The sequence below is a fragment of the Falco biarmicus genome, chromosome 14 (assembly GCF_023638135.1).
Source record: "Falco biarmicus isolate bFalBia1 chromosome 14, bFalBia1.pri, whole genome shotgun sequence".
Lineage (NCBI taxonomy): Eukaryota > Metazoa > Chordata > Aves > Falconiformes > Falconidae > Falco > Falco biarmicus.
In genome coordinates this window covers 10822608-10848839 of record NC_079301.1, presented here as the reverse complement: position 1 = coordinate 10848839, position 26232 = coordinate 10822608, and the positions used below count along the sequence as shown (strand labels likewise).

General features: G+C 55.5%; 1 protein-coding gene across 6 annotated transcripts in view; it reads right to left on the bottom strand.

The window, feature by feature from the left end:
* The window catches only part of DLG3 (discs large MAGUK scaffold protein 3), a 79173-nt gene extending 52989 nt beyond the window's left edge, over positions 1–26184 (bottom strand). Inside the window, exons 1-4 of one of the 6 annotated variants that reach the window (XM_056359276.1) lie at positions 25963–26184; positions 23887–24018; positions 15511–15659; positions 13757–13909 (exon numbers count right to left, since the gene is read on the bottom strand). In XM_056359276.1, coding sequence (XP_056215251.1) covers positions 13757–13909; positions 15511–15659; positions 23887–24018; positions 25963–25978 — 450 coding nt within the window. In that variant the 5' untranslated portion in view covers positions 25979–26184. Of the gene's footprint in view, positions 1–13756; positions 13910–15510; positions 15660–23886; positions 25910–25962 lie in introns of those variants that run through there. The other 5 variants (XM_056359277.1, XM_056359274.1, XM_056359273.1 and 2 more) reach the window with 5 other exon arrangements.
* Positions 26185–26232: the final 48 nt, after the last annotated feature.

The window sequence follows — 26232 nt, the reverse complement described above, 5'->3', positions numbered from 1 at the left end:
CCGCCCCGCTCCGCTGCATGGGGCGGCTCAGCCCGGTCCGGCGCGGCTCGGGAGCGCGGAGCGCGGCACCTGCGGCGGCGCGAGGCATCCCCCGCCTCCCCCCGCCCCCCCCGGCGGCCAATCCGCGCCCGCGGAGCCCCCGCGCCCCGCCCCGCCCCGGCGATGCGCGCGGGGGTGGGGGGGCCCGGCTCGCCCCGCTCCGCGGCCCCGCGTACCCCCACCGGGCCGGGCAGCGCGTCCGAACCCCGCCTGCGAGCAGCGGGCCCGGGGGGTGCCCGCGCTGCCCCCGCTGCCCCCCGGCAGCCCCGGAGGGAACAGCCCGGCTGCTCCGCAGCCCCGGGCATCACCTGCGGCTGCCCTCGCCCCCTCCCCGTCCCCAGACGCACCCGGCAGCTCTCGTGCAGCTCCGTTCCTCCAGCCCCAGCACAGCGCTGGGCAGCCCTGGCGGCTCTGTGGTTGACACCAAGGCGGGTTCGCATTGCTCAAGCCGTGGTCCATGCTGGAGTATGAAATATTTTTTCCAGACCTGAACCATGGTCACTAGCCTGGCAGCAACATCTCTGTTGCATCCCAGCATCAGCTCTCACCCCGCTCTGCTGGAAATGTTACTGCGCACTCCAGTCACAGCACCCTGGAGATGCTGCCATTGCCCAGGGAGCCACGGTGCATTGGGGGTGTCGGAACCCCAAGGGCCTTTGCTGGGCCTTCCAACTACCGCCTTCAAGGGGTGGTGAAAGCAGAGCAGAAATGTCTGCTGGTGCGGCAGGGCAAGGGCACTGCTCACAGCGCAGCTCAGGCAGCCCTTCACCTCTCGCACAGGAGTGCCAGGCTGGAAGAAGTTCGTTAGAGAGTCACCCAGACAAACTGGAAGGGTAGAAAGAAAAACCATAAAGAAAAACCATTAAGAAAAACCATTACAAAACCCCCACATCTGACCAATTAGAACCTGATACCAGCCTTCTAATGCTTAAGAGTTGTAATAAACACTAGGGCGAGTGAAGAATTATTTCAAGAAATGGTACATAAATATGTAGAAAAGCAATGAAAGATGCACAATACGTCTCCTGTGGGATACAGGTAAAGGAATGAGGCAGAAGCAGGAGGGGGCTGCAAGGTGAGCCACAGGACGTGGTGATTCAACACCACAGCTCAGGCTACAAGATCCATAAGCTCCTTCCTACTGGCCTCGCGCAGCCGGTGCAGTATGGCTCTGCTCACAAGCAGGGCTGCAGGAGAAGGAAGCTCATGATGACAGACAATGCCTGTTTCCACTCCTTGTTTCTTTTAGCTCTTTAAACTGCAATACAAAATTACTTCTGCACTTGACCACTGCAAACAGAGGTGCTCCTGCAGTGTTTGCTCCCAGTCAAGTGAAATGGTTGCTTCTGGGTGAATAGGAGGGGGCAAAAGACACCCCATAATTAGGATCCATGTTGTCCCCAAGCCCCATGGCCCCCACCATGTGGTGCAGAGCCTGTCCTCTCCAGCACTGCCTGCGCTTCATTGCGTCTGGGCTCTCAGGTTACCTCGGTCACAGGATAGATGCTATGATCATGTGCTAATCCATGCTTAATGCCATGGAGCCGTGTTGTGGCTCAGATACATTACACTGAAATTTCCCCAGCTGCAAGCTTAAGACAGTCATAATGTTCCTGGACAAGCAAGTCTAGAAAGTCTGTCCCCACCACGTTGGCCTTGAGTGGCTGAGCACAGCACTGCTGCTGAGCCCTGGGAAACAGCTCTGCTGGTAAACCTCACCCTGCTGCTCCCAGGGGCTCCCATGGTGATCACTGTTATGGGACCCGGCTGCACTGTGGCGCTGACCCAAAGACCCAGAGACACAGCAAGACGAACGGCTGCACGTAAGAAAGTACTTCTACCCTGCAGAGCTCAGTGCTACAGGATGCTGCAGACCCCAGGAGCTTGCTAAGGCAAGGAAGGATTGGATGCCTGCATGCAAAGCAAGCTTGTTCGGTTATTTTAATCAATGAAAACCTGTGTTTGTGTGCATGGAAGGAAAGCATGCAGTGCTGGCACGAACAGAGAACTTTACACTTCAGGCTTTAAGATATTAGGCTCATCTTCACATTTTCTGCTGCTCCTTGTGCCATCTCCCAGAGCACACGGTGCTGGCCCTGCAGGAGGATGCTGGGCTGATGAGCCTTGTGCTCTGGGGAGGTGCTCTACCTCCTCCAACAGCCAGAGTGGACCAGGGAGCTGGGGGAACGTCACCCAGGCAAAGAGGGCATCTTGCAGCAGTGGGGGCAGAGGTGGGAATGAGGGGAGGGACCGGGGCAGGGATGAAGCTAAGGTAGGGGATTGCTGCAGCAAAGCAGAGCAATAAGCCTTACAGAAACAGGCAGGCAGTCAGTGTCTCCTGCATGACAGCAAAAAGACACGAAGTCCATCTTGGCTACCCACCATTTCCCCACCCTGCAGCACCTCTGAAATCTGAGTCATTAACAAGATGTGCCCAGAACCTGTAACAAAACCATAACTAATTAGTGCTCCAGCCCAGCTGCAAACCTCCCTCTCATTGCAGTTCTACCAGCATGGCATGGTTTGGCCGCAAGGACGATGCAGCGTGCAGAGCCTCACTGACCACCCAGTCAATGAGCCCCCCTCTGCTACTGTGAGCCTCCAGCCAAAGCCATCTTTGAGTCCATGATCAGGCAGGAGACCCGTGCCTGGAAGCGGCTGACTTGGGTGGGAGGAGAGCACTGGGCAAGGGCATATGCAGTTTGTAACCCCAACTGCTTGCACCTGCCCTGCTGCAGACATCTCCTTTCACTCAGTCCTGTGGTGGGGGCAGGCAGGGACATGGGCATTCACTTAGGGGGGAAGTGCAAAAGCAAAGGACAAGACTTGTTAGAGAAAAATGCTTTAATAAGGAGCTGAGTAAACAATTAAGAGAAGCATTTGATTATTTTTTTTTTCCCCACCATGGCAGACTGGAGTGCGTCCTCCACAAGGAAGGTGTCTGGTCCTCTCCCTGCTCAGTCTCCAGCAGCCCCACAGATGGGGCAGTCGTGCATGCAACAGGCATCTCCACATGGAAAACACCTTCTCTGCCAGCCCCGGAGCACCAGCATCGCTGCCTCCGTCCCACTCTGCCTGCCAGCCTGCAAACTCAGGGACAGCTCCACGATCTAAAAGCTGCTGCTGCTTTCCCTGGCTCTCTTACGTGTTGGTGCCTCATCGCTGCCTGCAAATGGAGGGGCCTTGAACCTCAGACACTGTATCTCTGATGAAGTTCTTCCCTGCCCACTTGCAGCTCCCCTCCTCAAAACCTACATGTCCCATTTTAGCTGCCACGAGAATTGGTTAATTCCTACTCATTTGTAGTGAGCTCCATGTGCCTCCTGCTAGCCCAAATTAAAAGGAAAAAACCACCTGGTTGCTGCCACCTGCTTGCAACACTTCCTAACACTGCATGGGGCTTGGGACACATTAATGAGCCCAAGAGGAGGTCAGGGCTGGCTGGCCAGGGGCATCCACATCCTGCACTTCTCCAGCTTGCGTCAGTGAGTAGCAGTTTTGGCTACTGGGAGTGGCCCTACTGGAGCCAAAACCAGCACAGGCACCTGCACTGGGGTGCCCAGACCTGGATCTGGCAGGGCAGGTGCAGTGCCCAGCACCTTCAGGCAGCTGTGGGCATCTTGCCCCAGCCACATGGGCATTGAACAGAACTATAGGACTTGGGAACTGATTTCCAGCCAGGAGCCTTCATGGAGGGAAGTGCTTTAAGGAAACCAAGAGCTCTGTCATCCTCTACCCTCTTCCTACCAGAAGCCTGCCCGTCTTATTTAAGTTCAGCTTTTGCAGCTGCTCTTTTTTCAGGTCCTAATTTCAGCAAAGCGTCCAGAAATCTGCAGAGACAGTGCTATTTACATGGCATGAAGGCAGCACAGAGCTAGGTTTTATCTGCTATTGCCGGCATTTCAGCCCCTGTCGTCACTTTCTTCCTCTCACATGAAGTCCTATGGGAAAAGGAAGGCAAGTATGAGGGTCCAGGAGCTGGAGGTTTGTTGCACCTAAAACCTTTCTAGGAGCAGAAGATGGGGCAGGCTGAAGGCAGCTCTTTGCAGAGATGATGGTCACATAAGTGCTGTCATGCTGCTCCTTGCCTTTAGCCAAAGTGGTAGCTGCGTCCTGCCAGGGGAACCAAAGTCACGCGCTAGCGCTAAGCCTGGGTGCAGATGGGGAAGGTGTCACCTTTGTAGTGCTGCAGGAGGAGGAGGGGGACACAGTGTTGTGTGAGGAAGGTACCTTTCTTGACCACAATCACCTGCAAAAAAGCTACTCAAGGTCTGAAGCGCAGGGGAGGCAGCAGGGTCGGCAGCTACTCAGCTGAGAACAGGGACTGAGGAGCACCAGGAGGTAAGTGGCGGGGTGGGTGGGAAGCATGCCACAGGGAGATGAGTAGCAAAGGGAAGGAACCAACTGAACTTGGCTCTAGACCATCAGTTGGTTCCTTAGCACTACCACAGACCCCCATCCAGCAGGGATTTGGAATTTGCTGTGGCTGTGGCTTGTCAAATGGAACTTGAACAGATGCTCTGCAGAGCTGGCTGCACAGCTAGAGGGCAAACGGGGTCCGTGGATCCTGTGAACACCGAAGTGTTTGCGCAGTCACGGGTGAGTGGGAAGGGGCAGAATAACAAACACCTCCTGCTGAGACTGTTCCTACCTGCCACCAGCAGTGATTCACACTGGGAAATGTGCAGCTGGGATAATAATAACCAGGCATACCAAGGGACCGATAGCTCTCAGCACTCTCAGGGCAATTGCCAAACAAATTATTCTCCTCTAGGGCAAAACCATTTTCATTCTATTAATGATCCCTGATATGTTGCCCAGTGCCACTACGCAGTTCCTATATCCTCACTTCTGGCAGCAGCAGTGTGAGGGGCTTCAATAAACACCACCAGCCACTTTCTGCAATTTAAATTATGGCCAACTAAATGTCTTCCATGGCTGTGCTAGCAAGGAGAGAGGAGCGATGGAGACCTGTGGCAGGTCCCTACAGCAGAGCCCAGGCTCCCTGTCTGTCTGTAAAGGAGAGCCTGGAGGCCCTATTTAATAGCAATCAACGGAAGCAGCCTTTATAGATTTCCTGACAGTCTCACAATGCCTGTAGCCGCTCTCCCCATCACCCGGCAGAGCAGCTCTGCCTTGTGCTGGAACACCTGAAGTGCGGGCTGGCTGTGGGCTGCCTTCCCACGGCACCTCCCTGGGCGCAAGGGGGGCACGGCCATGACAGCACTGCCAGGTCTTGTGGTCTATGGGTGCCCAGTCCTTGTGTGCACCTCATTTCCTTTAGGAAAAAGGACATTTCCAGCCTGATGGAACAGAGGGAAAGTTTGAAAACGTAACCGGGGCACAACTTCACTGCTCTAAGCCAGAGTCAGAGAGAGGTTTTTCGAAGTCTCATGTCTTTAAGAGAATAGGTTGATGGTTTTTTGTCCTGTACCTCGATCTCCAGCTGCTGTGCCTAGTGTGACCCCACTAGACATCCTGTTTCCCCGTATCTTTCACTAGTCCCAAGCTGTCCCTGGGTCTGCTTACACACTCAGACTTAGTAGCAGCAACACCCCCCACCCCCCCACCCCCCTTGTGCTGTACAAGGCTGTCAGAGGTCTCCTGGCTGGCTCTGCCTAAGCTGACATGACCTTGGGGCCACAAAGTCCCACGAGTTGGCTCTCATGGGCTCCCTACTGGGAGTCACCCCTGCAGGAACCAGTCCCATCCTTGAAGCGAGCCAAGATGTGGCCCTGAAAGTGCTGCAAGGGCTCAGCACCTCTCTGCTCAGATCTGGGGCTGCCCTGGGCAGCACAGACCTGCCCAGAGGAACCTTGCCCCACATCCAGGACCCAGAGATGCCCTTTCCCCGATTATTCCCACCCTGCATGGGGGGCAAGCAGGGGAGCTCTGTGGGTCCACACTTTCTCTCTTTCACCTGGCCAGCCCTGCTCCAATCTGCCCATTCCAGACGGAGCAAAGCCCATTCAGCAGCTCCCACTGCCCCCAGCCAGCAGCTTGTGGGGATACTGGTGCCTCGTCTGGGCTGTGGTGCCCCAGGACACACTTCCCGGTGTGGGAACCTGCCCAACCTCGGGGAGAAAAATGAACGCTGCTGTCTCTGGGAGCCCTAGGCATCCGCGGTGGGCGGGAGGTGAATGCCCGGCTGGCCCTGACTCTCCCTGCCACCACTGCCCTGTCCCCTTTAAGGGAGAAAGTGCTGCTCGGAAATTTCTGAATGGCTGGCCCCGCCCCCGGCCCGCCTGCCGCCCGCTCGGTCAATCAGCGCCCGTGCCGCGGGGCCGCAGCCGGCTCACGGGCCTCTCTTAAAGGCGCCCTGTCGCCACCCGCCCGTCCCCTCTGCTGCCAGCACGCCAGGAGAAGACGCCACCGTTTGGGCAGCTCCGAGGTGACCATCGAACTGGGTCGCAGCCGTGGGGTGAGGCGGTACTCCCGAGGCACAGGCACGCCCATACGCGTGTTCCTCACGAGTGACACACTAGCAACGCAAGCCCTGGGTGACCGGTGACGTTGAGGGATGCTGCTTCCCTCACCCTGGCTTCAGGACTTGGTTTGGCCGTGGGATGGTCGGGTCCCAGGGACTTTGCATCCACAGGAGCCAGGGCGAGGAGCTGGGCTGAGTGCTGCCCCAAAGGCAGCCAGGCCATGAGCTCCGCCACCCAGCCACGGTGTGGTGAGAGCAGGCAGCTGGGAGCACTGTTTCATCACCACACTCTTCTTCTGAACCAGAGTGGTAACGTGGGGGTGCTTCCACAGCAGCAGAGCTCCACAGCTTCCAAACCCCCACCCCGTGAAAACACCCCATGAGATGCAGCTATGCAAAATATGCCACTGCACAGAGGGCAACTAGCGGTGCGGCACGTGCCACGAAGCAGTGGGCAGAGCTTGCGCCCAGCATCAGCAATGAATCCAGCTCCAGGACCGGGGTAGGTCTCCCTGCTGCATCGCAAGCAGTGCCCCCTCACTTGCTCTGCCACAGCTCCTCCCACAGCCTGCTGTAGCACGGGCTGTGAAATGATCTGGGCTAAAAATATGCCTTTAAAAGGGGGGACAGCCTGATAGGACATTGCCATGTTTCCTGGACACGTGCAGGTGGGAAGCTGGTTGTGAGGCTGTGCAAGTGATGCAGGCCAGGCATGATGCTCTTCATGCCAGTGCTTTGGGCACAGATGCTGGTGTGCCTGAGTGGTGCCAGCCCTGAGAGCTATCTAGGCCATGAATCGCAGGTGGCCTTTGCCTGAGTTTCAACACTTGGAATAATTTTTAGGTGCAATGCCAGCGAGACTTCTGCAAGGTGCTTTGTACCCACAGGCTGCAGGGCTCCAGCAGGTGATGCCCTGGAGCCAACCCTCGCTTCCTGCAGCAGGGCACAAGGTCAGCTTGAAACGCTTGCACTGTGACAGCCATGCACGGTCTAACCCCCCAGAGCAGGCACAGCAAAGCAAGAGGAGGCAGCATGCAGCAGAGAACACCTTTCAAAGGGCTCACACTCAGTTTCACAAGAGGGACGATTTCCAAACCTGCACTCATCCACTGTCCTCCTTCCCCTGCAATTCCCCTAGCTTCTGTCAGTGCGGTGGATAATGGATCTCTCAGCATAGCTTGATACCAATCCTCCAAATCTTAAAGACTAAAAACCTTCATGAGCAGTTATTGTGGCTGGTCTATTTATAACAGTGCCGGTATTGCCTTTGCCACCAGAATCCTGATTTCCGTCCAGCCCGATGCCATTAAGATGCAGCAACGCTACCCCAGCTCCATCGCTCCAGATAGAAAGCAGCTGGCCTGCCAGGCTCTGCCTTCAAGCTTGGTTTGTTCCTTTAAAAAACAGTGAGGAGAACCTGTTTGTTTTGCAGAAACGCACCCAGGAGAATTGTCCTTAGCATCCCCTGCAAGAAGGAGTGGAACATAGATGGGTGGAGGTTTGGGTGGCACATCCTGTGCTGTGAGCATGGAGGCTGTGCACTTCCAGAGCCTTTGGCTGGTTGGTGTGATGGGAGATGAGCTCCAATGCTCCACTTCAATTGCAGCAGGAATGTGGTCTGTCACCTGACAAGGCAAAGCAGGAAAGGAAGGACCGGGGTGCTGCTGTGCAGCTGTTGCACTGAGGCTGCACCAGCTCATTTTGGAGACTTGATAGCAAAGCAGACAGAGACCCAGTGGTGGCAGTGCAGCAGCTCATGGAGCTCCTGGTCAAGGCACTGATGGGGCTGGCCCCTGTTCAGTCCCTGTCTTGCTGAGATGCCTGTGAATGGTCTCGGTTCTTGCTCTCAGAGCTATGCATGAAAACCATCGGCGTGTATCTCAGTGTGTGAGTTGCCCCAGCAGCTTCACCGCCCTGGGGACGGGCAGACACATGCACTAGATGGAGGGAAATGAAGCTGCAGCATGAGTCTGGTGGGAGGATGGATAGACTCCAGGCTCATCTGGATGTCTCTGGAGCATGGCCATCTGTGGGATGCTCCCCAAAGCTTCCTCCTCACTGTCCCCATTCCGCCACTGCACGGGGAGTGCAGCATGCACTCGCACTATCACAAAATAACCTCAAAACCATGATAATGACTTGGATGAATGGACAGACCAACAGCCCTATGTCTGGCAAGGGTTTTCCATGCTGCACAGCCAGAAAAGCCTTGCGATCTGCCAAGGATCTTCCTTTTGCTGCTGGTTTTAGACAGAAAGTCACCCACGCATGAGCCTTTGGTTTGACAGCTTGGTGGCTCTACTGACTTCTCCGTCCTTTGCTGAAGCTGTATATTGAGCTGAGAGAACTGAGGTCTAAGCATCTCCTTATTTATGTCTGCAGCAGGAATAGCAAAAGCCTCTAGTAAAGCTGAGGCCATTCAACCCCAAAACGTCCACTGAAGTGACAGTTCTTACTGACACAGCCTATGCTGACCCCCCTTTGAGCAGCAGCATCCTTGGGACACAGGTAGCCAACCACCCGGCCAGGTGTCTGTGCTATGCAGGGCTGAGGTATGGTTCAGTCTGAGCGTGTTACTGCAGACAGACATCCTCTTGGCTTCAGCACTTCAGCTTTTGAGCCTGTGTCTGCGATGTCGCATTACAAAACTGCTGGAGAGCATCTGAATGCAGAGCTCTGAAGTAACCTCCAGGCACAAAGTGGCTCAAGTGACACTAGGGCAGCAGCTGGGGCCTCTGGGCTGTGGGTTGCTGCTTTTCTTCTCTGCTTCCCCTAAAATTAAACATGCTCTCAAAGATGCATGGGGATGCAATAGGGAGGGGGGCCCCTCCTGGAGATGGTTGCTCCTCTGCTCCCATTGCTTGAGCATTAGCCACTTCCCAGGATTTTGGGGTCACAGGGCTGATGCTGCTGGGCTTGAGCTGAGATAAAGCAGTGGCCAGCTTGGCCTGCAGCAATGGCTTCAGCTGCCTGCCCAGCCAGCCTATGGAGAGGACACGGGATGGTGGGGACAGCAGGGTAAGTACAACCAAGCACAGGGGGCTTCTCAGGGGGGGCTGCATGCATTGTCAGACATTCACCTGCATCAGGGACCTGCTTAATTTCCCTGATGTTCCTTGCGATAGCAAACAGCTACTTGGTGCTTCCCCTCTCACACACCTTGCAGAAAAAATGAAGAGCGGTAGAGCTGCAGCCAGGGCAGGGGGAAGGGCGTAGATGACAGTGTGCATTTCTGCAGCCACAGCATCTGCCACATGCTGGTCTCATCCTGACCTGCTGCGAATGCCCAGAACTGCTCCTGCCAGGAAAAGGCACAGAGTACGGGAACGCCCTTCTCTTTGGCCAAAGGCAAATCGGGAAAAAGGAAAAAGCACTTGAGGGAAGGACAGAGGAAGCAGACAGCCGGTCGCCACGCTGGCGGCACAGCCTGCCTTTCTCAGGCTAATCCCCTGGGGAGCTCCACAAACCTTTTTGGCACTTGAGCTGTGGGTTATAGGGCAGACAGATGCATCTTCTTCAGCAGCAGGTGCAGCAGGGAGAGCTTCTAACACCCTGCCAGGGTGTTTCTGCAGAGCTAGGCTGTCCCCTCCCTGGCATGCAAGGAGGGAAGGGGACGTTTTTGGCCTCAGCCCAGCAGGGCTAAAGCACAGCTGGCACCTGGCACAAGGTGGGCATGCTTAGTAGCATCCTTGCATCCACAGCCTGTGGGAGTGGCAGCACCCCCACCAGTGAGGTTTCCCATTCACAGGTAATTTCGGAGCATGCACGGAATGTCTGTCCTCTGAAGCAGTCTCACTCGCTCTCTCCATCGTGTTAAGATCTGCCATTGCTCAGTGTCAGCTGTTGGGCTGAGCAAGGACAGAGCTGTGGTGTGGTGTTGGCATCGGGCAATGAAACCCTTGGCAGGCAGGAGGGATGCACGGGTAGGCGACCGTGGGAGGGGTGGCACGGCACTGGCATGATGACAGGCATGAAGTCAGAGTGGCTGCAGAGCCACACTGGGAGGCAGGAGAGGATGGCAGGGGAAGAGCAGAGCTCCCTTGCAGACGCGGAGTTTCTCCTCATCAGCGACATTGTTCCTCTTTCATTTGTCTTCACAGCTGGCTGCTCTCTGCTCCCCACGAGGAGGATGAGAACAGCGTTTCCTGAGAGAAGCAGCCTTCCTGCCAGCCTGTGAGTGCAGGTGAGTGGCACTGGCCACAGGAGCATCCTCATGGGTCTTCGTGCTGCAGATGCACACAAGCTCTGAGCAGCCCTGCTAATGCAACCATGGGGCTTGGGGAAAGGTTGAAATGGAGGATTCATCAAATATAACCCCACAGACAGCAGAGCTCAGGCAGGATTGTGCCTCTGACTGCCTCAACAGGGCATTTCAGCTGGCTGAGTCCCTTTGCTTTTGCCCTGTTGAAGGCTGAACATCCACTTTCCCATAGAGGGATGGTTTCAGCCCACTAATCCTTGCCATCAGGAAGCACATATTGCTGCTGTATTTACCGGTCCCACTTCCGTTGCAGCAGCCATTTGCACAGTGCAGGGCTAGTTGGAGTGTGCACACATCCTAGCCAGCAGACAGAAAGTTTCCTGTTCCTGGAACCATTTGTGCAGAGAGGCAATTTATTTCTCATGTGTCTTCCTGGCTAAAGCAGGTTATGGTGGCTTTTGCTCTGCTATCACCACTGGGGAGAGCTGCAGGTAGGGGAGAGGACAATGCCAGGACAACAGAAAACTTATTTACGCTGATGGATGCTGATTGATGAGAGAATTGCACTTACTTCAGGCAGGACAAGCCAGTTCATCATCTTGCCCTTTATCAGTGGCACGGTGTCAGCTAAAGCCCCGGTCGCTGGGGGAAGCTGCTCCGCCCTGCAGCTGGTGCCCTCCTGCCCTAGCGTTAAATATCACCTATTATAAAACCTTCCCTAGTTCTTCCAAGTGCCATTTGCCATCTCAAGTGTTTTCCTGAAACCCACTTCGGAAATGCCCGTGACAAAAAGCAGGCACCAAAGGCCGGGGAGCAAGAAGTCACTGTGGAGGTGGGCAGGAGCTGGATATGTAGGTGTTATCCAGCCCCGGCGCTGTCCTGCACGCTGGGGCTGTTGACAGCCAACATGGGAGGTGATGCTGGGCAGGTGCTGAGGTGTCCTCAGTGCCTTCAAGCAGAAGTGAGGGATGCAAAGAAGGGCCCACGCTGTGGTACCACGCACAGCCTGTCCCCAGGCACAGCTGATCCTGTGTCATGGTCCGGATTGCTGACACGGGGGAGTGCTGGGATTGCTCCTGCTCTGCCGGGGCAAGGCCTGTGCACAGTGATCAATATGGCATCTTGGGGAAGAGGCTTACCACCATGTCAAGGCCCCCATATCCCAGCACAGGGGCTGCCACAGAGGAGCAACGCTCGAGCCTGCAGCTCTCCAGCACTGCTTGGTCCCAGTTTCCAGGAAACTTGCTGGGTCTCCACAGAAAGCCGAGTGGCCATGGCTAAGCTCAGCACTGAACACTACCATCCCAGTTTTTTTTCCCCTCCAGGTCCCTGCTCTGCTTGCAGCCAGGCTGTGAAGTGGCCATCCTCTGGGATGCAAGAGGCTGCAGATGAGAGCCCTGCCAGAGCACAGCCCCCCTAGAGCCCTGTCCTGCCCACCCAGGTCCCCACTGCCCCCTCCCTCTCGGGCAGTGACCCCTTGCTCCAGGCTGGCAGCTGCAGTCCCCACAGATGGGTGACCCCGAAAGCACCAGTGCCTGGCACCAAGGACCGTCTCCTGACCCGTACCAACACAGGCTAAGAAAGGAGGAGGCTGAAAGTAAAAAAAGCTTCAGAAAAGAATGACAGGAATTATTTCAGGGCTGGAACAACCTGCCTCACACTGAGTGAGTGAAGAAGCCAATCTGTTTAGTTTATCTAAGGGAAAGTTAAGAGGGAACTTAGACGCATCTATAAATACCTACATGTTGGGAACATTTCTGATTGCCACGGTCCTTTATCCTAGCAAACAAAGCCAGCAAAATTTCCTGGGGCTGGGAGCTAAAGCGAGAGAAATCCAGGCTAACAGTAAAGTGCAGATTTTTAATGGGAAGGATAAATAACCATCAGGCCAGCCAGGATAGGGAGACAGCAGATTCCCCATCACATGAAGGCTTAAAATCAAAGCTAGGTGGCTGCTGCTAAAGGAGACATCCAACTCAGCCAGACATTTGGGGCTGGATGCAAGAGCAGCTGCACTCCACAGCTTGGGACAGTTAGGAAGAAAATCCCTTAAAATCTGGCTGTTCCTGACTGATCAGGCTCTCACCCCTCGTGGGTTTTGCCCTATGACTCCCCCATCTGCGGTCGTGGTTCCCTCCCACTGGTGAGCGGAGACTGGCAGCCGAGCTCATCCTCCTGTTGTGTTCAGAAAACCACCACCCTGCCCTTCCAAAACAGGTAAAGATTTGGTGAATGAAAATGTAGAGAAGTAGCAAGAGGAAAAGGAGAAATTCAACAGCAAGGGAAAAAAAAATGGGGTGTTACCCATTTTATTGCAGTCCAGAATAAGAAGGGAAACATTTAAAAAGGAGAAAAGAAGCAGTGCAATTTTTGTATTTAGAATATTTTGGAAGAAGACCTTGACTTAGCAAACAAGCATTATTTTAAACTACCCCAAGGAAAACAACACTTCCATATCATTTTAAATCTGCAGTGAGCTCCATCCATCCTGGCCACTTCATCCCCCCCAAAAGTGCATTTTGGCATTTGCTCACCCCTAAAACTCCCCTCAAATGCGTAGCTCAAACAATGCACCAGGAGGAAGCTGAGATTTACAATGCACATCCAAATAAACAGTGTTTCCAAGTAAATAAGACAGCACAGAAAGCTACTGGTACGCTGAGGAATGGACCTGCCATTTAAGAGCTCAGAGAAAAAAATACTGAAATCTGCAATGTGGGAGTGTGCCAGTGCTGGGGTGAGAGGGATGGGGCTGGGAGGATTTCCAGCTCCACGCAGCCTCTTTATTTCTGTATCATATCCACTTGCCCTCCAAGCCCTGAGGGCTGACACTGGGCCATGGTAGATGCTAATGCAAGGGGATGATTTTGGTGTTGTCCAGCCCCTGGCACAGGTGACAGCTAGATTTTCTAGCTTGAGCATCACCACAGTAGCCATGAGGAAACACTTTCAGCCCCAGGGGAGGAAACTGCCTCCCTAGCACCGTCCCTGCAGTGCTACAGGCACACGGCCCCGGTGCTGTCCCCTCAGTGCCAGCCACTGGCTGGGCTGGCAGGGTGGGACATGGCGTGGGGCGCACGGAGGCTCACCTGGGGCAGTGTGCTGTGAGAGCTGAGCACCAGGCTGCAGACACTGGCTGGTGCCTCCGTCCTCCGCGCTGTCACCCTCACCAGCCGCGGCGGCGTCCCTGGCATGTCCCCAGCCCCTGCAGGAAGCCTCCGCTCACCGTCCTGGGATGGATCCTGAAAATAGAGAGGGGATTCATGCAGGTGGGGCAGGCCAGCTGCCTCCATGTCTCCCCATCACTTCTGGAAGGGCCGAAATGAGCTTTCCCCCACGCAAGGGGCTCATACTGCCTTCGGTGAGCATGCCACCACCTGTGACAGCCTGCCCTGGCACTGGGCCCATGGGCAGCAGGGTCACTGCAGGCAACAGTGGGGGCTTGCGGGCAGGGGAGTCTGGGCTGTCCTGTTTCAGCAGCATAGGAGGCCTCAAGAACATTTTTTGGAGAAAGGAGGAGGGATTTGGTGGTGACAATGGGCTTGGGCTGTGTTTGGTGCAGGGAAGCCCTGGGATCGGCTGCTTTGCTCATCCCCCCTGCGTGCAGGACACTGGGCAGGGAGCAGGAGCACCCCTCCTGCCACTGCGTCAGGCCAGCAGCTGCTTCTCCACTTGTTTCCATATTGATTTGTAAATGTCCTTACTGACTGTCACATCTCCTCAGGGCCCTATGGACTGGACTGGCCACAAAGAATGGTGGCTGCTGCCAGTAGAGCTTGCCAGGGGGTGCATCAAGGCTACGGGAAGCCCAAAAACTGAAGTGGGGTTCCCACTGCTTATGGGGTAACATCACTAAAAAATTGCTCATAAACACAGACTAGATCTGCAGGTTTGCCTTTAACTAGAGGGACTGTCAATGTGAGAGGGGTCAAGAAAAAAAGGGACTAAAACTGTTCCTGAGTCAGAGGGACACAGCTACCTCCTGCCCTGACTGTGGTAGGTTTGTCTCTCCTGTTACTGATCATCAAGCTCCTATAAAGTGTTCTTCCTTAGGAGACATCATTCAGCTTCATCGTCCCTGTGTGCCACTCAGATTTGGTGTCCCTACAGGTATATGATGGGAAGCCAGTTCAGTCCGTGAGGCAGAAATATGGTGTTTATCTGATAGGATTATTTCACGGAAAGGAGGAATCCCTGAATTCTTGCATTTTGCACAAATGTTCCTGCATCCCCAGTTCAGGGGGATCCCACAGCATCCCCTTGACAGGGCACAAGGCAGCGAGAGTGAGAAGAGGGCCTGCAAAAGCACGAGGCAATTTTATTTACCTTGGTGCCTTTGAGATAACTGAGACCCTGCTGCTCAATTCCTGCCTCCCCACCTGGTACATTATCTTTTAAAAGGCTGTTGGAAATTAAAGATAATGCAAATAAGAGAGACAGAAGTTATCTGAGAGCTGGAAGAAAATCCTGAAAAGGGAAACTTGAAAAGACTCAACCTACTTCACTTATCAAAAGCAGCCCGCGAGGTGGCTGGATCAGAGCGCCAAAACGCCTCCGTGGGAGACAGCGTCAGACAGGAGCAACTAATCCAGCTCCAACAGCTGAGCAGGAACCAGCGCTGGAGCTGAAGATCTTTGCATTAAGAGTAATTCAATTAACACTTGTGAACCAGAGAAGTTGCCTCAGTAATGAGACAAGCTATGACAGAGGAGATATGGAAACACCCTGGGTGTGAGCTGGCTGGGCTGCAGCGGCCAGAAGCCTCCCATCCCCCCCTGCCTCCCCCTCAGCACAAAGGTGTGCAGGATCTGGCCCCGCAGCACCGTGCCAGGGCAGCCCTTACCTCAGGTAGGTTCTGGGGCTCTCCGAGTGTGACCGCAGAGCTGGGCTCGCTGGCTGCATGCTGCTGCCTGGCTGTGCCACGATGTGTGCCTGGGCTGGGAGGCTGCGGGGGTGCAGAGCGCAGCGTGAAATCGTAGAATTCATGGATATCTGCAAAACAGCATGGGAAACATCCACAGGACCGGGGAGGCAGCCCGATGTCAGAATCCTGCATGGGGTGCAGCATCTGTGCTCACCCGCTCTGCCTCCAGAGCATCATAAGCCTGAGCCCTCTGTGAGAGGCTGGCACCTGGGTGATGGGCTGGAGCAGGGCTCTGCTGGCTCCCCACCCTTGCCATGCTGCCCACCGTGCCCCCTCTGCAAGGCAAGAGGTGTAGTGGGGTGCCTGGCTCTGGAAGGCATGGGCATTTCCACAGAGCAATGACCACACTCTCCATGGGGACTAAGAGCAAACAGCGCTCAGCAACATCAATCAGAAATCCACCCCATCCTGCTCTCCCCTCCAGGCTGTGCCAGCCCCATGTGTGGTCCCATGTCCCTTCTGCCCTGAGAAGCCTCCTGTACCAGCCAGCCCCTGCCTGCCTGCCCTGATGTTGCCAGGTTTTTCCCTCCCCGTTGCTGCTCCCCAGCGACCCTGGCCCATCGAGGGTCTCCCCTCCCATGGGGACAGGCAGAGAAGGCACACAGCATGAGGACAGTAGGCTCACTGTGTACAAGCTCTAATACTGACGGCTACAGCTGTGTTATCTCCAGCTCCTTCCCCAGTAAATTCCCTCTTCCCACCCGGCACAATTCTACCTGCGTACTGCCACAAGCAGGTGCCAGGTATCTCCATTCTGGGCTCCAATGACCTGAACCTGCTGCTGTAAATCATACTGTTTTAATAATAAATTCCAGAATGTTTTTTTGAATGAAAACAAAAGGAAACTCAGAAAAGACACTAAATCATTTTAAAATAGTACAACTTGTAAAAATAATTCACTACACGTAAAATGACTACAAGAAGCAAAATATAATTGTCTCTAGACCAAGACAATCATTACCAGTGATTATCACTACTGTTAGTTCACTGACAGAAATATACACCAAGCAGACATGCCAAAAGACTCTGGAACAGATTTTCATTTATGACCTGAACGTTTTAAATGTTCTGCTTTTGGGAAGGAAATCAGTCCTGGACATAACAGTGAGCAGAAAGTTCCACTGAGATGGAGGAAGGCTGAGGCCTAAACAGTGATTTAATAAAATCCGGAGAGAGGCATGAGAATGGGGTATCCCAGCCCTTGCTGCTCCAGAGACAGTTACGGGGTGACAGAGGAACCCGATGGCAGCAGCTGCCCAGTTGTAGCTCCAGAGGGGCTGTGGGAGCCCACATCCTCTCCTATCCCTGCCAGGAGCATCTTACCCTCTCCTGGTCACATGTGGAGGATTGTAGGGAGCAGCACGGCTGCACTGGGCTTCACTTCTCCCTAAGGAAGCCCCCACTGCTGTGTAGTCAGGCAGCTGCTGACCCACAGCACCCCTAGCTCACCTCCAGAGCCAGGTCAGACACGGACCTCCAGATCCAGCACCCCTGTAGGAGCAACAAAAGCCAATACACCCGGTGCAGACGTGTTTAGTTTCAGAAAGAGGACTACATCAAAAGTCAGAAGCTTTTTTACGAATGTGGTGGTTTGACCCTGTCTGGATGCCAGGTGCCCACCAAAGCCGTTCTGTCACTGCCCTACTGAACCAGACAGGGACAGAAATCGTAAAGAGAGGCTCTGGGTGGAGATAAGGGCAGGGAGATCACTTAGCAATTACCATCACAAGCAAAGCAGACCAGACTTGGGGAAACCAGTTTAATTTCTTACCATTCAAATCAGAGTAGGACAATGAGAACTAAAATGAAAACTTAGAAACACCTTTTCCACCACCCCTCCCTTCTTTCCAGGCTTACTTTAATTCCCGATTTCTCTCCCTCCTCCCCTGAGCGGCGCAGGGATGGGGAATGGGGGCTGCGGCTGCTCATCGCACTCTGTCCTGCTGCCCCTTCCCCCTCACACTGCCCGGCACCAGGGGGGTCCCCCCGCAGGTTGTGTGTGGGGGTGTCTGCTCCCCCATGGTGGGCTCCCCACGGGCTGCCAGGAGCTTCTGCTTCAGCGCCTGGAGCCCCCCGGCCCCCTCCTGCCCTGGCCTGGGGGGCTGCAGGGCTGCTGCTCTCACTTCTCACTCTTCTGCTGCAATTTTGTTGTGCAGATTTTTTTTTCCCCCTTCTTAACCGTGTTACCCCAGAGGCGCTGCCACCGTCACTGCTGGGCTCAGCCTGGGCCAGCGGTGGGTCCATCTCGGAGCCGGCTGGCACGGGCTCCATCCATCGGACATGGGCGAAGCTTCTGGCAGCTTCTCACAGAGCCGCCCCTGCAGCCCCCCCGCTACCAAACCCTCTCCATGCAAACCCACTACAACAAAGAAACTGAAAGAGGTAACAAAGGGGGTAAAACATTTGTGGGAGGCACTGAGCCTATTTAGAGATACCCACCAAGACAGAGCAAATGCACAGGTCCTGGCCAGAGGATACCGTAAAGGCAAAAGGGAGGACCACAAGGCTGGACTGCAGGGGAAGGGAGGCTGTTAAAGAAAGAAGACATCAGCTGAGGCTGTGTCCAAATGAGGAAACCAGAAAGGATGGTAAATGCTGCCAGGTTAAAGGTAAAGCTCCAGAAGGTCGGCCAAAAGAGTTTGGTAAACGCCTTGCGAAAGGCATAAAACAGTAATAAATCCCTTCAAGCATCTGGGAAACAGGAAGCCTGGTAGAGCTGGCAGGGCCGAAGAGTCACGGCAGCATAAATAAGCACTCAGAGTGGGGAAAGCACAGCAGGAACCTGAGATCATTTTCTGTATCTGCGTCCATTGCAGAAGAGGCTGAAGAGTCCCTCTTCTGCGAGTGACTCCAAGGGCAAGCGGTGGGTCTCAGCTCGAGGAGGCTGTAGCCGTTCTCCCAGCACTTCCTGGGAGCTCAGGGATGAAGTGGCTCCATCAGCCCCTTCAGTGTGCAATTTCTCACCTGAAACTATGCCACACCAAGGCACCATGGAGTATTAAAAGCACACTATAAAGATTTTCAAAAGAAATCAGGTCAATGTGGGGCAGTGTAAGCAGGGATGTGCTGAGCATTGTCCGAGGTTATTTCCCAGGGATGCTTCCACAAAGCAGGATTGCACCCCCAGATGCAAGTCCTCACCCTCTCCCTATGCTTAACCACATGCCCATGCACCAGAGCAGCACATCTATGTTGCAGATGGGATGGGGAACAGTATTGACCCTCATCATCCAGCTCCTAGGGGCTGCGTGGTGACCTCCCAGCTTCAGGGAAAAAGCTGCTATAAATCTCAGCTGCCAGCAGAGTAGCTTTGGGCTCGTGGGGAGCCCAACAGGCTGTGTGGCCACCCCAGTCCAGGGAGCACCATCCCACTGCCTGGCTTCGATGCCACTTTTGCAGCTGCTGCTTCGTGCTGCATCTTTGTCAGGCTCTGTCCTGTGCCCTAGCAGACATGGGGCAGCCAGCAATGACGGGAGGAGTGGGAGTCCCCAGATCCACCCACAGTGCCTGGGGAATCCCCTCTGCAGCCCCTGGGTGCTGAGCACGCTGCTGGCAGCCCCTGCAGCCCTCCCAAATCAGACATGAGGTCACAGCAAGCAGTCATTGCACAGCCAGACAAACAGGACTTTGTTTTCATGCAAAAACATCTCTCCTTCTGGTTACAAAAATAGTCATTGCATAACAGGATAGCAGGGGCTCCTGGCTGCATGGATTATGCTTGGAATGCACAAAACTTTGCAAAAATGAAAACAGGATTTGAACAGCCCCATCGTGGGGGTGCACCACTGCTGGCGTCCCTGTTTGTCACCCATCTGCTGCAGGAACACAGCCTTGGGCAGCCAAGCTGGCTGCTTCCCGTGGAGCGGGAAGCTTGTCCTCTGAAGCAGCCACTCTCCACCTCTTAAACCCTCAGCCCATTTTAGATGCTTGCCAGGAGAGGGAATCACCGCTGGCACCAGGGACCAGACGAATTTCAGGATCAGGGGGCTGGGTTCAGGCAGTCAAGGGCGCTGCTGTGACAGCAGTACATTTTAAGACACACGTGCACATGGCGTTAAAGATAATTTAACATGTATGCTGGTTTCCTTCATTTCTTATGGGCATCACAAGCTGCACACAAGTCTGCCTCACCTGTGCACTACCTGAAAAACCTCAGTAAGACAACGTTGTGGTAGCAAAAGATGATGCTGCATGTTCTGTCTTACAGCTCGATTTCTGTTTGGTGACAGCGTATCCACTCTAGATCTAATAAGGAAGAGTAACTCAAGATTTACAGAGATTAGAATTTGTCTAGCAATTTCCTCCTGGGGTCAGTATGTCAAATAAACGTCATTAAATATTTCTATAGCACCAGCATCCGAGTGGCAATGCAGCGCCCTTATGACACCCGGCACGCGAACTTCCAGAAGATGATATTTCTGATATGTCAACATGCGCTGTCATCAGCTACATCACTGCAGATTTACCCCAAGCAGAAACTTCAGCCTTGCACCAGCCTCCCAGCTGTGGCCCCACTACTGTAGGGAGGATCCACACCTATGGCTGCCACAGCAGAGCTTTCAATCCAGCTATGAGTTTCCATCCTTGGCTATGGGCTAATTTGCAAAAGGAGGAGTCTTCAGGGCTGGGAATCCTCCAGATTCCTCCAGTTTTCCATCCTGGCTCCTGCAGCCACCCAGGGAAGCCATGACTACCATATCTAGCAGCGCTGCTGGCGAGCTGAGTTCCCTGCTGGAGTTCTGCACCCAGAGAAGCACTGTGAGGAACCTTTTTTGGGGTAAAAGGACCCACAGGGGAAGGCTGGGGGCCCGAGCAGCTGACAGGACCTCATTGGGGTCTGCGCCAGCCTCTGCTCAGGCACAGGAGAGGAGCTGAGCCCCAGAGGGCTTTCGGGAGGAGCGCTGCCCTTTGGGCTGCTGGCAGCCGGGATGGCTGAGCGCACACAGACCCTGCCTGTCCGCCCAGATCTGCCCGCTGCAAAGGGCACAACGGCCCCTTTCAGCCCCGGCTCCAGGAAGGAAAGGTCAGGGAGCTGCTTCTGCGTGCGAGCCCTGTCCTCCCTAGCGGCACCAGAGGAGGCCGACGTCACCCTGAGGGGCTCCAGGGATCAGAGGGAAAGCGGGGCCACAGTCGCCCCATCCCCACAGCCACAGCATCCCCCAGCCCAGGCTCCTCAAGCGCCCTTTGGCTGGGCCGTTTCCCTGCAAGTCATGCGCTTGGCTCCACAGCCTCAGTCGCAGGGAGAGGGGCCAGGGAGAGGGAGCCAGCACAGCCTGTTTTCCCTCTTCGAGCCAAGGAATTTCTTTTGTGCGGAGCAAGGGTTGGCGCATTCCAGCGCAGAGCAGCTCCCGCATCGCTGTGCCGCACCGAGCCAGCTGCTGTGGCACCTGCTGGGGCAGAAGCCACCCTGGCAGAGTCAGTGTGCCCCGGGGCACGGGCAGCTCCTGGGAGAGGGAGCTGGGTCTGGCACGATGACCACAAGGATTTAAGGGGCTGTGCTGTGCTCAGAGGAGTCTGGCAGAAAGTTGTGCATGTGCAGAGCAACACTGGGCACATTCATGGTGACAGAGACATCCAGCCCTGGACACCACGCAGGTTTTATCCAAACATCCCAGCAGATCCTCGCCTGGAGCTGGGCAAACTGGGGCTTCTAGAGTCCACAAACCAGCTTATTCTTAATAAAAAGGGTACAGAAATGCCATATCCCTGGCATTTTTCATGTGCACCAACTTGGAAAACTCCATGTTTGGCACTTCTGGTAGCTCTACTACAGCATAATGCATTCTGGTGTTCAAACTCGAGCCAGCCAATGCATGTCTTAGGAGACCATTACCTGTAGGAACATGCAATCTGAGGACAAGGATGTACCATGCTCATACATTCGTGTTCCCCAGGGGTTGAAAAAAAGCAGGAAAATCAGGCCCATATTGCTGAAAGACTGCAAGAGGAGGGACCTCTGCAGACTGAGACGTCTCCAGAGCTAGAAGCATCTGGCATGGCATGGAAGCTTCTATGCAGGGAGGTGTACCTGCAGTAGCTCCCCTGCAAATCCTCTTCCCTTGGATAAACTCTGAGCCAGCATCATGACTCCGAGCAAACTTCAGACAGGGACACAGCAGCCCAGTGAGAAAATGGGGGGGGTGAAAAACAAATAAAATAGAAATGCTCTGCCACCCTCCCAGAGCTGTCACTGTGCTCCACCGGGTCCAGACTGTGGACACTAAGTGACCCCGGTGTGTGCTGGCCGTGTACGGGCACAGCGAGCACGCAGCTGGACACAGCATCACACGTGTCCATGCAGGGAATTCACAAACCCATTATCCGGGGAGGGGGAGGAGGGGGCGGAAGTAATTGATGCAAATTCCTAGTTAGGTAAACACATCTAGAGAAAGCTCGCTCTGGCACGGGGACCTAATATCCTGTTAAACCAGTTGAAAAGGTCACCAGCAATCAAGTGACACTCCCTCGTGCCAGCATTGACAGGACACCAAGACAGACGGCTTACAGCAGGGAGCTGGGAAGTCTGTGCAGCATCTGCGTGCCAGCGTGCAAACTGCAGCCAGCCTGGCGTGCACGCAGATGTGCTCTCTCCAGCTACACTCTCTGCAACACTTTTGCACTAATATGAACAGCCCCGGGCTTTGGGAAGGCTGCTTTGCTGCCTTCACACAGCCCTGGGGAGGGCTGGGGGAGCACACAAAAGCAGCCAGGGGTGTTGGGCTCATGTCAGGTTTGCCAAGGCGATCACAGCCCTGCTGGGGACCACTGCCTCCAGTGTGGTCCATCTTGAGAGAGAGTTGTATAAATGAAGAGGCGAGAAAGGAGCTGCATGCTGGTCTCTTCAACAGAGGAGTCCACTGCCCCAGGGAGCCCTCCCTTGCTGGCTGTCTCTGCTGCCAATGGCACAGACGTCCTAGCATGAGCCCTGCACAAAGATGCACTTGGGCTGAAAGCCTCCAGGTGATGCTCCAACAGCAAGAACAAGGAAAGGAGAGAATAAAATCGCTCAGGGCATGATTGTATTTCATTTTCAATGGATAACCTGAAGCACAGAGGAGCTGCTGGCAACTTGAGGGCACGGAGATGGGTCCCTGGCTGTAGGGGTGTGAGGAAAAGGCAAGAGCTGCCAAGTGGAGAGTGATGGTGAGGGGGAATGCCAGGGTTTCCTGGTATTGGAAAGAGAGAGAGAGAGCGCGCGCCTTGGGTCAAGATGCACTGAGAACGAGGCACAGACCACACATGGACCTCTGCATTCCAAGGCCGAGGTCCTCCCCTGGGGTGCAGAGCTTCTGGGGTGCTTTCCCTTCCCTCCCAGCAGGAACTCAAGCTTCTCTCCCATGAGACCTGGGAACAGAAACTGCCAGGGCTATGCACACTTCCCCGAGGACCACAGCAAACAGGACTTAAAGGAGAGGAGCTGAGCAGGAGCTCGTGCCCCTCTCAGCACACTGCAGCTTCTGCAAATGGTTCTCTGGGATTACCTCCAAAATCAGCGCCCTAAGTGAACCCACACAGCCAGGATCTGGTCTGCTCTGGCAGGGAATGGAGCCAAGCAACTTCAGAGTCCAAAACCATTGAATTTTTCTGAAAAAACATACTTTGCAAAGAAAGTGTGTTTTCAAATGCATTCAAAATGGCATTTTCTGGTGCTCAACCCCAAGACGAGCCTCGCTGCCAAGTCTGTTTCTTGGGTGAAATGGAGCCACTTGCATAGTGTGTTACTCGCAAGTGCTTGTAGGTCTAAGTGCCAGAAAAACCAGGATACCCCAAAAGGAGCTGGGTATGCATCAATTCTCTCTCAAAGATAGAAAAATTTAGTTTCCCCTCAGGTCAGCAGCAAGAAGAGAAAGTAACAGGTCATGATGAAGCTGAGGGCTGCAGGGAGGAGCAAGGCCCTGCTGCGGGATGCCCTTGGTACGGCAGCAAAGCTGGAAATCCAGTAGTGGCTGCAGACACCCCACACCTGCACTGCGCAGAGGGTGCTCGCAGCACTGCAGATCCTTTAGCGGGTGCTGGGTAGATCTGGCGTGGCCTGATGAAGGTGGCTTTACCCCTTGTCCACAATTGCTCTACTGAGGAATCCTGTTCATAACACAACCACCCAGCTACTGCAGCCTGGACCCCCAGTATCTCCAGCCCAAGCCCTGGAGGGAAAGACAGCCCAGCTTGCTGGCATTATAGACACCCATGTGTTCATACGGATGCCTGGTCAGTACCAGGCACCTGTGCAGGATCAGGCCCCCCAGGAGAGCCCACTGACCACAAAGCCCCAGGGATCACAAGGCAGGGGCTTACCCAGCAGAGCCTGGAAGAGTTCACTTTGGAAGATGTGCGAGACTTTTCCAATGGAGGCTTTTAGCTCCTGCTCCTCTGGGGACCGCAGGGTGCTTTGGTATCTGGTCAGAATTTCCACTGCTCGTTCAGTGTCTGCAGAGATGATACAGGAGTAACAAGGCATTAACGCTGAAGGGTGAACAGACATCATCAGGGAAAGCTTGAGTACAGCCTTGGAGTGGTGCAAAGGGTTCATCTGGATACTCAAGTTGCCTTCCAGCTCTGGATTTTTAAGAGTCAGACAGCCACAAAAGCAGCCTCTTTACACATACCTGGAAGAGCTAACCTTGCTGTGAGGGACCATGGCAGAGAGCTGGGCAGGGGCTAGATGGGAGGTGGTTGTGTCCGCTGGACACGTCTTGGTTGGAGAGGGCTGTGGGTTGCAGTCTCCCATGCAGGGCCAGATGGCTGCAGCAAAGCTGAGCATGGCCCCACTCCCCTAGCCCAAGATATTGCCAACAGTTCTGCTACGTGTATGTCAAAACCTGGGTTTCTATAGGGTGAAGTGTAAGAATTGCTCCACGCAGCAAGCAGCCTTGGGTCAGCAGGAGACACAGTGGGAAAGGAACATGATGTCTTGGGGTCAGGGTAGGAGGGAGGCTGGCCAGAAGGGGAGCTGGAGGCTGCCATGAAGCAGTGTTTTGGTTAAAGACTGGGCTCACCACAGCCGTGAGACAACCTTGGACATAAAATAGTGGAGCTGTGATCTCTCTGTGCCAGGACACTTCCATGCTTCTCTGGGCTGACTCCCAGGGCTGCCAGTCCAGCTCCAGCCCCAGATGTGACCCATCTCTCAAGCAGGTGGGAAGCTCCTGTGGACCTTGAGCCCATCCCATCCCTATCAGTGAATATTTCCCTTTGTCAGCCAGGCAGCCGGCAGACAAAGAGCGTCTGTGTGAGGAGGCGGGGAAGCTGTCCCGCCACTGTTGAGGACTCATCTCTTAACCCAGGAACTCATGCAGAAAGGATGACCCTGCTCATCCCAGGGCTTTCAGCAGGGAATTCAGGTCATGGAACAAGGGGGCCTATGTCTGCTAGGATGCATGCCACCTGCTGTCCCAGCTCCTCAACCAGAAGGGGAAGGGGGTTCTGCCGGTGTCACCGTTCCACCCTGACTCATTTTCGGGAGCAGAACAGAGGAAGGAGCCTGGGAAAGCATAACTAGCTTCTGCTCAGAGCTGGGCTCCTGCCGGCTCCAGGAAAAGCAGAGACTTGCCCAAGCTCCAGATTTATTAGGCTTTATGGGCACCCCAGTCCTGTGTTATCACTAAGGGCTTCCTTCTGCAAGATCAGACAGTGGCTGCAGACACTGCCCAGGCATCCCGTAAGCAGGGTTGAGTCATCTTTGCCTCGTCAATTCCTGACCTTATCAGCAGAAGCTAAAGCAGGTGGAGAACCAGGGCTGGGCCACCACACCAGGACACAAAGACCGTGAGCCTGGTGCGAACACCCCACCCCAGGCTGCACAGAAGGAGCAGCGTGCCACCCGTGCCACCAACCCTGGGTGACAGCCAGCTAGAGTAGGAGACGGCTGGCCCTGGACCACCCGACCCACGGACCTGCTGCGCCTCCAGCACAGGGCAGAGACTGGAGCACCCTCCTTGCAGCACCCAAGAAAGAGCATGTGGTGTCCACGGCCGATCACACCATGCCTCAAGGTGCAAGTCCCGCTTACGGGAGGTGCTCCCTCGCTGGGCCGACACCCCCGTACCTGCCCTCCCGCCAGCACCCGAGGGTGCTGCAAGCACAGCATCCCACGGCCACCCGCTCCGAGCCACGGGGGCACGACGTCATGCCCCGCAGCCCGGGGAGGGGGCGCAACCGGGGGGCACCCGGTCCTCGGGTCACAGCCCCCGTGGTGCGCCGGGCAGGGCCGCCCCGCCCGCGGCGGGGAGGGAGCGAGGGAGGGAGGGAGCCGCCCGGCCGGAGCGCTGGGCACCGGGCACCATCGCGGCGCCGGTACCGGCAGGGCAGCCACTTGTTGAGCGCGGCGGGCCGCGGTGCCCGGCGCTGCGGGCAGGGCAGGGCGCTCCTTACCTTCCCGGCGGATCATCGCTCCGCCGCGGCCGGCGGCCGCTCCGGTCGGTACCAGCCCGCGAGCGGCCGAGCCGCCGCCCGCCCCGCCCCGCGGGAACCGGCCGAGGAGCCGCCCCTCGCCCGCCTCTCGCCGGCACCGCCTCCGCCGCCGCCTCGCCACCGAGCGCGCCCGGCCGCTCTACCCCAGGGCGCGGCTGCGGGGGCCCGCCGGGTACCGGGGCGGCTCGGCCCGCGCCCCCCCGTCCCCTCCCCGCGAACCCCGCGGGCCCG